A 9,733-nucleotide genomic window follows, 5' to 3' on the forward strand; every position below is an offset into this window, starting at 1 on the left:
GGCCCCGGGGGACGCCGCGGCCCGTGGGAGGCTGCGCCGGAGCGTGGTCGAGTGTAGTAAAGCGGTGACGGGTTTGGTGCCGAGCGCGGGCTCGGTCTGGCAGCCGCTGCTTCGAGGTTTATGGAGAGCGTTTGGTAGAAAAACTACTCCCTTGATGTATTTCAGGAGAAACGGGCTCGGGGAAGACCACCCAGATCCCTCAGTACCTCTACGAAGCAGGAATCGGCCGCCAAGGCACCATCGCTGTGACCCAGCCTCGGCGAGTAGCAGCGATAGCCTTAGCTACCAGAGTCTCGGATGAGAAGAAGACAGAGCTGGGGGGACTGGTAGGGTGTTTTACAGCGTCTTTAGGCAGTTGGTTTGGTGCTGCAGTGTCGGTGGGGCCGTGTTAGGGCTTAATGGGGAAGATAATAACAGCCACGGGGGTCATCTTCGTTTAATAATGTGCCTGGATGGGAAAGAATGGCTGTTCACATGCTTCTGTGGCATGGAGGGGGGGTGTTTGACTCTGTCTGTGGTATTTTACTTCTTGGTTGTTCTCTGCAGTCCTCTAGTTGAAAACAATACTGCTTAATGATTAAAACAAAGTGTTGCACTCTCTTCCACTGTTCCCTGTATTGAAAGTCACAGGCAAGGAGAGCAGAGTGCTGAATCCGTGCAGACCTGTGAATCTGTGGGAGAAAAGTGGAGGAGAAAAAAAATCTTTGAAGATCATGGGATAGTTTCTAGCAGAGGAGGAAGGAAAGGAAACTCAGGGCAATTATGATGAACTTCTAGTTGGGAAAAAGCCAATTAGGATACACTGTTGAGAGCATCCTTTGGGTGATCATTAGACTTGCAAGATTAATTGCTCTCCGACTGCAAATACACTGTCACGCTTCCCAGAGCCTCCTTGAGTTCCAGTTGGCTCTGTCCTACCAGAGTGCTTTGTAGTCTTCCCTTGTGGTACAAAGCCAATGAGAAACACCAGTAGCTTGGTGCTGTCTGTAACATTCGCTCCCGTAGGTCGGCTACAGTGTCCGCTTCGACGACCTAACGTCTGATGAAACCAGAATCAAGTTTTTGACAGATGGAATGCTGCTTCGGGAAGCGATTGGAGACCCCCTGCTGCGGAGGTACAGCGTTGTCATCCTGGATGAAGCCCACGAGAGGACGATCCACACCGACGTACTCTTCGGAGTGGTGAAAGCTGCACAGAAGAAACGAAAGCAACTGGGCAAGCTGCCACTAAAAGTACGTGGCAGGGCCTGGGGCTTGGACTCTGAGCATCTCCTGGGGTTTGCCAAAGCATTCGAAATTTCAGCCTCTTCTTGTTTCTAAAAAGTCCTTTTAAATCTCAGCAGATAAGGGTGGGCAGCTTATGATGCGTGGGCCTGATATGGCACATCTGAACAACGTATCTGGTCACCTCTGTGGGGCCTTTTTTCCTAAGAGCCCCTGAGGTGTGAGCTGTAGACTGGATGCGTTGTTGGGGGAGGTTTTGGCAGTGTTCCTGAGAGCACCCTGGCTACAGGAGCATTCTCTCTGATATGACAGCTCTATGACATGCTCACACTGGGGAAGGAGATTGCACATGTGCGTTGGGTGGATGTGTAATGAATTTGTGTGAGTACGTGATGAAGCATGTGAAAGCGTGTTGGTTTTGTTGGGGAAGGCATGAAGGGGACTGGCAGGGTCCTAGCACAGCCTTGTTCAACAGACCACTCTGCAGCATAGCTTTGTGGCTGTCAGCTCTCTTTCTTAAGTGTCAGAAAGAATTATTTGCTTATTTTATGATACCAACATGTTACCCTTGTGTGGTACCAAAGCTGATGGCTTCATTAAGGAAAGATCACTTTCTTCTCTCCCAAACTCTGTATGCTTTTTGCTGTTCTGAGCATATATCTCAGTCTCTGAAAGCTGACCTTTGACTGATCCTGACTTGTAAGTGTCCTGCTGGTTCAAAACTGCAGTGCTAACCCATCTTATGCTCCTACTGAAGGTGATCGTCATGTCAGCGACGATGGATGTTGACCTGTTCTCCGAGTACTTCAATGGAGCTCCTGTTCTCTATTTAGAAGGCAGGCAGCATCCCATTCAGGTCTTTTACACCAGACAGCCTCAGAGTGATTACCTGCAAGCAGCACTGGTGACAGTCTTCCAGATCCACCAGGTAGGGCTGTCTCTTCAGGTTTGTGCCTCTCTGGGGCCATGGACTGTTGACTGGGGAGGCTCACACGCTGCTGGGGCAGAAAAGATGGTGTGAGCTTGCTGCTGCCAAGTTAGAGATGTCCCTGAGGTGTATCCTCTGGGAAAAGTGGACAGTGAGTTAGTGAATTTGGATTGGCTCAAGGGAGCGGTTAACAAATGCCAGTGTTATTCCAAAAGTGAGTAGAAAGATTGGAAGTGGTGAACTATAAAGAGCACTGGGTTGTGGGGGGAAATCCAGGTATAAACTAACAGTAGCATGAAGATGATTCTCATTTACTGTCAAAGCATAACTGCAGAGCAAGTAGAAATCTATTCAAAGGACAGTTTGTAGGCATTTTGTGACTAAATGTTTGCATGCAAAGCTGCCAGGGTGCTTGCTGGCTCTCTCCTTCGCACGTCCTGGACAGTTATTTCATGAAACAGATATGTGACTTTAGGCAGTTCCTCCATCCTGTTAAGACTGAATCCTGCAAAATGTGGTTTACTCCTTATTCTGTTGAATCCACTGAGAACTTCAGGCTGTTGCACACCTTGCACCACATGTGTGTCTTTTCTTTCTTCCTCACCTGCTTTGCTGACTGGCTCTCAGGACAACATCTCATTACAATCTCAGTTCTCCCTCCCTATCCAAACTATCTTCACTTCTTGCTTGCTTCTTCCTCTGGCTCCAGGAAGCACCCTCTTCTCAGGACATCCTGGTCTTTCTGACTGGTCAGGAAGAAATCGAAGCAATGACCAAAACCTGCCGAGACATCGCCAAGCACCTCCCTGACGGCTGCCCACAGATGATGGTGATACCTCTTTATGCTTCTCTGCCTTACTCTCAACAACATCGCATCTTTCGGGCTGCCCCCAAGGTGAGGGGATGTGATGGGTAAACAGGAAGAGTTTGTTTGCTTGTGTGTTTGAAAGAAATGTGGCATTGAACGGGTTAAAGCAGTCTATACTTATGATGAGTGAGCCTCCACTGTTCACTGGCATTAGGCTGAATGGTTCCAGTGTGATATAAGACAGTGGAGCTGGGATGGTATTAACTGGTGCATACGATAAGTCATCTGGGATCATAAAAAGAAGGAGGGATTAGGGGGGAGTGAAAAGGGCAGAGGAATTGAAATTTGCCCTATTTCATGGGAAGTTTATGTCCATATCACAACAAAGCTACAGCAGTTAATGGACAGAACACTAAGCAAGCTAAAAACCCAGGCATATTGCAGGGCTATAAGAAAAAGAAATAGTGCTGCCTCAGGCCCTTTTGTACCTGTTCAGCAGATCAATAAGAATCCTGCTCTTGTGTCAGAAATGAAACCAAAATGGATTAAGACATAGTGATAACATCTGTCCTGGATGGTGTATTTTACTACAAGTGTAAGCACGTGTTTTCAGAACTGATAGGAACTAGCTCATCTAAGGTGGCTTGTGACTGGCTTTAGTTTGCTCTTCCTTCCAGGACTGTCGCAAAGTGATCCTGTCCACCAACATCGCAGAAACCTCCATCACCATTCCAGGAATAAAATACGTTGTGGACACAGGCATGGTCAAAGCAAAGAAGTACAGACCTGGTGAGAAAATCTAAGGGACAGTGCAGAGATCGTTTTCAGTGTTGCAGCAGTTAATTGAGGCAACGAGCCCCACTGAGAGCTGATTTAAAACACCCTCTGCACTGTCTAAATTAGTATCTCAGGGCTTAAGTGTGGGTTTTGGTGGTGATTTTTGGTTGTTTTTTTGAGCGCCAGCTCAAATATGTCAAATATGAATCTCCTCTTCATGGACACAGTGTGTGATGGTTAGCTTTGCTTCAGGGTGCTAAACCACGTGAAGTCTGAGCAGTATTTGGATGGCAAACCATGGGATGTTCTATTGGTAACCTGTCCTGTTCTTCAAAGCTGTGCATTACACAGACATTGACTGCAGTGATGCTTTTCCATGCACAGAAACTGGTCTGGAAGTGTTGGCAGTCCAGTGGGTGTCGAAGGCCCAGGCTTGGCAACGCACAGGGAGAGCAGGGCGAGAGGACAGTGGGATCTGTTACCGGCTCTACACAGAGAATGACTTTGAGAAGCTGAACCAGATGACAATACCCGAGATACAGAGGTGAGGACAGAACCCTGACACCATCCCACTTCTTGCCACGCTTCTTTTATGTCCTGTTAAAGAACTGGACAGCAAAACTGGATCTAGGGTCCAATGGGTTGGCTTTTAAGGAAAATTAACTGTAGAGACTGAACAGAAAAATTAGGAATTGTTTGCTCAGGGACAGTTGGGATCACATGGACAAAAGTTCTCTTGCCTTTTCCTCCAGATCTTGGACTTGCCTCTTACCCTTCCTGGTTTAGGAAATAAGGCTTCACCAGCCAGCATTGGACTAGTTACTGTCAAGTTGCAGCACAGGTCTGAGGGCTCCCCCTCAGCTTACAGGCAACTAAAAGAAAAGAATATAATACTAATAAAAGCACAATCTCAGTTGGTTTTTGTGCCTGTGCAGGTGTAACCTGTCCAGTGTGATGCTTCAGCTCCTGGCCCTGAGAATTCCCAATGTGCTCACCTTTGACTTCATGTCCAAACCATCTCCTGGTAAGTAAGTGGGTACAAAGGCAGCCTTGGAAGAAAATGATGGAGTCACTGAGGAATTGCCTAAAATGAATGTCTGCAGTCCAGCTGCAGAAGATGGAGTGTGGAAGGTCAGAGCTCTGGAAGAGAAGCAGTCTCTCTCTGCTGCATCCTCTCCTGGTGGTCCAGAAGGCTCAGATTCATTTCTTGCTCATTGATTGGACTCAGTCTCATCAGAGCAGCCATGATTATGGCAGAGAGCAGGAGAGTCCAGCTTCCAAACAGCGTAGGGAGCATAAAACCCACAAAGGTGTGCCTTGACTGCCAAGGAAAACCACAGGGAATCTCACTCAGCCTCTACTCAAAGCTGGAGATGGTGGCTTTAGTTTTGCCTCTGGTTTTGCCACTTAAATTGGAAGATGTGATTGTTCTACTGGATGGAGGGGGATAAACCCACAAGAGCACTAATTCCTCTAAATAGGAACTCCTTGTCCCTCTGGCCAAGGGGAAGGGGAAAGAGGTGGTGATGGTACCAGCTGATCCTTCACTTCCCTGCCAGGAGGCCTCACAGCCTGAACATCCTTCTTTTGACAGAGGCTATTCAGGCAGCAATCGAGCAGCTGGTCCTGATGGGAGCTGTGGAACGAAAGGACAATCAGCTTGTCCTCACCCCCCTGGGCAGGAAGATGGCAGCTTTTCCACTGGAACCAAAGTTCTCTAAGGTAAAACCTGCAGAAATCTCACGTACTTTTCCCAGTTCCACTGGCATTTCCCTTTGAAACTTCTTACACAAGGTCTGGAATTTGGGGTGACTGCAGCTGTACCAATATATTTGCCATACCTGAATGAAGCACAGCTTTATTTACAGCAACTGCTGGTTTGTTTGGCATTTAATTCAGGGAGGGTTTTTTAAAGATACTCCCTTTCTCTGGCCCCTCTGAAGCTGACACAGGGTTTATTTCCTTGGGATGTCCTTGGGCTTGCTGGTAGCACGGTTCAGCCGTTTCATGAGGAGTCCGATGCTGTGGTTGATTTTAGTTGCTGTGTTTGTACAGTGTATAAAATGACCAGGCCCGGGAAAGAGCACAACAGTTGCTGTTAAAGGTGCTTGATGGGCCCATAGGAGGATTTACAGTTGTCTCTAGGCCTGAATGTTTGTGAGAGTGTTTACACAATGCTTGGTAAGGTTCCTGGGCTGCCACGGAGCAGGAGGGTCTGCCCGTCTGAAGTGGATTTGGTTGACCAGAAATGAGGTTTGCTCTGTGATTTGCAGACCATCCTACTGTCCCCCAAGTTCCACTGTACAGAGGAGATCCTGACCATCGTGTCGCTGTTATCCGTGGACAGTGTCCTCTACAATCCCCCTGCCCGGCGGGATGAGGTGCAATCCGTCAGGAGGAAATTCATCTCCAGCGAGGGGGATCATCTGACCCTGCTCAGCATTTACAGGGCCTTCAGGAATGTCAATGGCAACAAGGTAGGATGCTCTGAGGATGCCAGTGCTGTCTGGGCTCATGGTGGCAAGGAGCATTTTTGGCATACAGCAGAGTGGCAGCTGCATCCTTCATGGTTGATGCAATTTGCATCCTTTACAAGTGGGTAACTGGAGAAAGCTGTTCAAGTGCCAAAGTTTCCTCCAAAAAGCTGTAGCAAAACTGGTTATCAAAGCTTTGTGAGGCCAGTTCTGAATCAGAGCCAGGTCTCTTCCTCCCCTGGTTCCAGCTGGGAATGGGAGGGAGTGGGAGAGTGTTGAGACTTGCTGATAAATACCTAGATGTGCTCTTTGGCAGGATTCATTGCAAAAACACTGTGTTGTCAAGCAGATTTTGGTTTGTCCTTCCCTATAGACTTCTCAGTTTGATTTGTGGGTCTGTGGACTCGTGTACCCCATTCCTTGCAGCATCTGTCATTCTCAGGTGATCGCTCTTCCCCACCTGTGGGATAGCATGTGGCCTTGCAGAGCTGTTCTGAATGGGAAGAGAACAACAACATGCTGGGTTTTAGGACTGTGTAGACAGAGGGGCGTAGACAGAGGTAGAAATGTGGCTAGGAAGTGGGTTAGCACCTTTCCTCTGAGAGAGAGATTGTGTGTTTGGAGGAGTCCTGCTTTTAGGGTGAAGGAACAGCCCCTTCTAACTCCGGTGTCTCTGCTGCAGGGATGGTGCAGAGAGAACTTCATCAACAGCAGGAACATGATGCTTGTGTCAGACGTCAGAGCTCAGCTCAGAGACATTTGTGTAAAGGTAACTTGTTGCCACGCTGTATTTCTCTGTTTGTCCCCAAACTGATTCGCTGTGCACCGAGTCCCAGGAGTGGGAAAATGGGGGTTTGTTTTCAGTCTCCCATGAATAGTCCGGTAAAATTCCCGACTCTGCAGCTGCATCCCAAAATCTCGGAGCTGGGGGGCTCAGTGGGTTGAGGAGAGGTAAAGAGAGAAGGGGAGCTCTGGGAAGGCTTCTTGGGTAGAGGAAGTTTTTCCCTAAGGAGTTCTGCTGCTGGAGTGTGGATGTGACTGTGCTGTGTGCGCTGCTGGGTGATGTCAGGCTCTGCAGCCCGTGCTGGCTGGCTTCTTCTCGGAGTCAGGCATTCGATTTGACAGCAGCTTTCACATCAGCACCATTCCTGCCAGTCACAGAGCACCAGACACAGTGTGGGAGCTGCTGCTGAAGTGCTCACATGTGACACGGGAGCCACCGTTTGGCACCTCTGTCCTCCTGTGAATGATCCTTGGTCTAAAGCCCACTCCCAGAAGGACAGTCCTGATCCACTTTGCAGCTCATCTTTTGCTTTCTACTAGCCTGTTTCTGTGGTCTCCTCTCTTGCCAGCTTCTCACAGACCTTAAAATGACACTCAAACTGTCAATAAGGGTTTCAGTGCATTTTGGACGGCTGCAGAGACTCTTCCCCTATAGCAGGTGGGCTCCGAGAACCACAGAGTGCAGCCTCACCTGGTCTGGATTACTAGGGAGCAATAGGAAAGATCAAAGAGGAGTCAGAAAACATGTAGTGACTTTACCTTGCAAGATCAGTTCTTGCTGGATCTCCTCCAGCAGCACCAGCTCATTGGGGTCCTCCAGCACCTGGAAAAGGTGCATCTCTCAGTGACTCTCCCATTCTGGCTGCTCTGTCGCTCATCTCCACCCCTGACCGAGCTGTCACTATCCCTCATGCTGGCAGGATTTCGGACTCAGTGGTCTCAGAAGCCCACTGAAGGGCTGTGTTTCCCCGTGAGAGTCTATGCAGACACTTTACTCTTGTGTCCGTGTCTGCTGCACAGCTCTCGATGCCGATTGAGTCCTCCCGCTCGGACACGGGGAACATCCGCCGCTGCCTGGCCCACAGCTTCTTCATGAACGCCGCGGAGCTGCAGCCCGACGGCTCCTACCGCACCGTGGATTCCCACCAGGCGGTGGCCATCCACCCCTCCTCCGTGCTCTTCCACTGCAAGCCCGCCTGCGTGGTGTACAACGGGCTGCTCCACACCAACAAGTGCTACATGCGGGACCTGTGCGTGGTGGACGCCGACTGGCTCTACGATGCGGCGCCCGACTACTTCCGCAGGAGGCTCCAGGCGGCCAAGAACTGAGCTGTTGGTCTGGCACCAGCAGGTCTGGGGGGTTTGGGGACGGGTTTCTTGGTTTGTAATGAATGTATGGGAAGGGGAGAGCTTTGCCTAGGTCAAAGCCTTAGAGGAAAACTGCTTCGTGAGAGACAGACCTCACAAGCGTCTGTGGCTGAGAGCAGTCTTCCTTTTTAACAGGTTAGGTCTAAAAGGGGAACGTGCTCTGTGGACGGGAGTGTGGGATAAATCTGTCCTGGGAGTTGGTATCAGTTTGCAGGTTTTAACGTTTACTGAAGTTTAACAGGCTTGTAAATAATGAAATAAAACCCAAAGAGCACTCTTGGTACTTTTTGTGATTGTGCTTGTATCCTTAGCAGCTTTTACTGCAGTAAATAGATGAAACAACCTTCAAATGTCTACATATAGTGGAAACAAATGCCTTTTTTTACTGTTTCCAGAAGGGAGGTGCTACTGTCTTTTACCTCATCAGTCATCTTCCTACCTCCGTGTCATGTTTGCTGTCTTGGGACCACACCATGGCCAGTAATGGCCCATTCCTAGGGAGGGTGATCCTGAATGTCTGCAGGTGTGTAGTGGAGACAGACACACGTCCCTTTGTTGTGCCTCTTCACAGTGTTCTTCTCTGGTGGTTTGAAAAGAAGAAAGAAAAAGAAAAGGTGAGTGGGGCACAGGCAAAATTTGCCACTTCTGTGTGTGTGAGCTGGGCACTTTTGGGTTGGTATTTCCAGAGTATGCAGCTATTTCAGTTGTTCTCACACGAATTGAAGGGAAGGTCTGCATCTATTTCTTGGGTGTGTAGACTTCGCAGCTCCAGGGGAAATTGTAGTATGGAATATGTAATGTGTATGAAATTAATGCCCGTTTTGTTTGGGCAGTGTAACGGAACAGTCTGTTTAAGGGAGGGGATAGGGGTTTATTTAGAACTGATTTGTATAGTTTTCCCCAAACTAGAGACGTGATGGCAGAAATCCGTGTCCTGGGTGATGTTTTGTGACATGTCGATGTGATGGGGGGGAAATGGATGTGATGAGGTGTGGATGCTCTCCTCCTACAGTGAGCAGCAATGGGCCTTTTGTGCCTCTACTCAACAGAGGGCAATAGTGCCAGCTGATAGACAAAGAGAACACTGTGCCAGCAGAGAGTTTGCCTTTGTCAGTCCTCCCTCTAAAACATCTATTGCCAAAGGAGTTAAAAACACAACAATCATTACTTCTTTTTCTGAGTAAGCTGCAGGAGGCTCGCTACGAAGGCGCCTGCACTAAAAGAGCTCTCACCATCCACTCTCCTGTTTCATCCTGCGGCCAAGAGGGAAACCCCAACATTATTCCCACATCCCAAAGCTTCCTCTGCGCCTCCACCGCTGCCCCGGCCTCCTCTCGCGGCTTTTCGTGCCAAGCTAAATCAATGAGCCTA

The 9,733-nt window shown here is 48.9% G+C and overlaps 1 protein-coding gene across 1 annotated transcript; it reads left to right on the forward strand.

The window, feature by feature from the left end:
• The first annotated feature begins 170 nt into the window (after positions 1-170).
• On the forward strand, positions 171-8,323 carry DHX33 (DEAH (Asp-Glu-Ala-His) box polypeptide 33). Its single transcript, XM_010011011.1, has 11 exons — positions 171-326; positions 1,006-1,233; positions 1,982-2,152; positions 2,862-3,047; positions 3,638-3,749; positions 4,122-4,281; positions 4,673-4,761; positions 5,332-5,459; positions 6,011-6,214; positions 6,894-6,980; positions 8,015-8,323. Exons 2-11 carry the CDS (start codon positions 1,075-1,077, stop codon positions 8,321-8,323), a joined length of 1,605 nt encoding a protein of 534 aa, XP_010009313.1. The 5' UTR covers positions 171-326; positions 1,006-1,074.
• The last annotated feature ends 1,410 nt before the right edge of the window (positions 8,324-9,733 follow it).

Source organism: Nestor notabilis, unplaced genomic scaffold, assembly GCF_000696875.1.
Source record: "Nestor notabilis isolate BGI_N333 unplaced genomic scaffold, ASM69687v1 scaffold32993, whole genome shotgun sequence".
Taxonomy (NCBI): Eukaryota; Metazoa; Chordata; class Aves; order Psittaciformes; family Psittacidae; genus Nestor; species Nestor notabilis.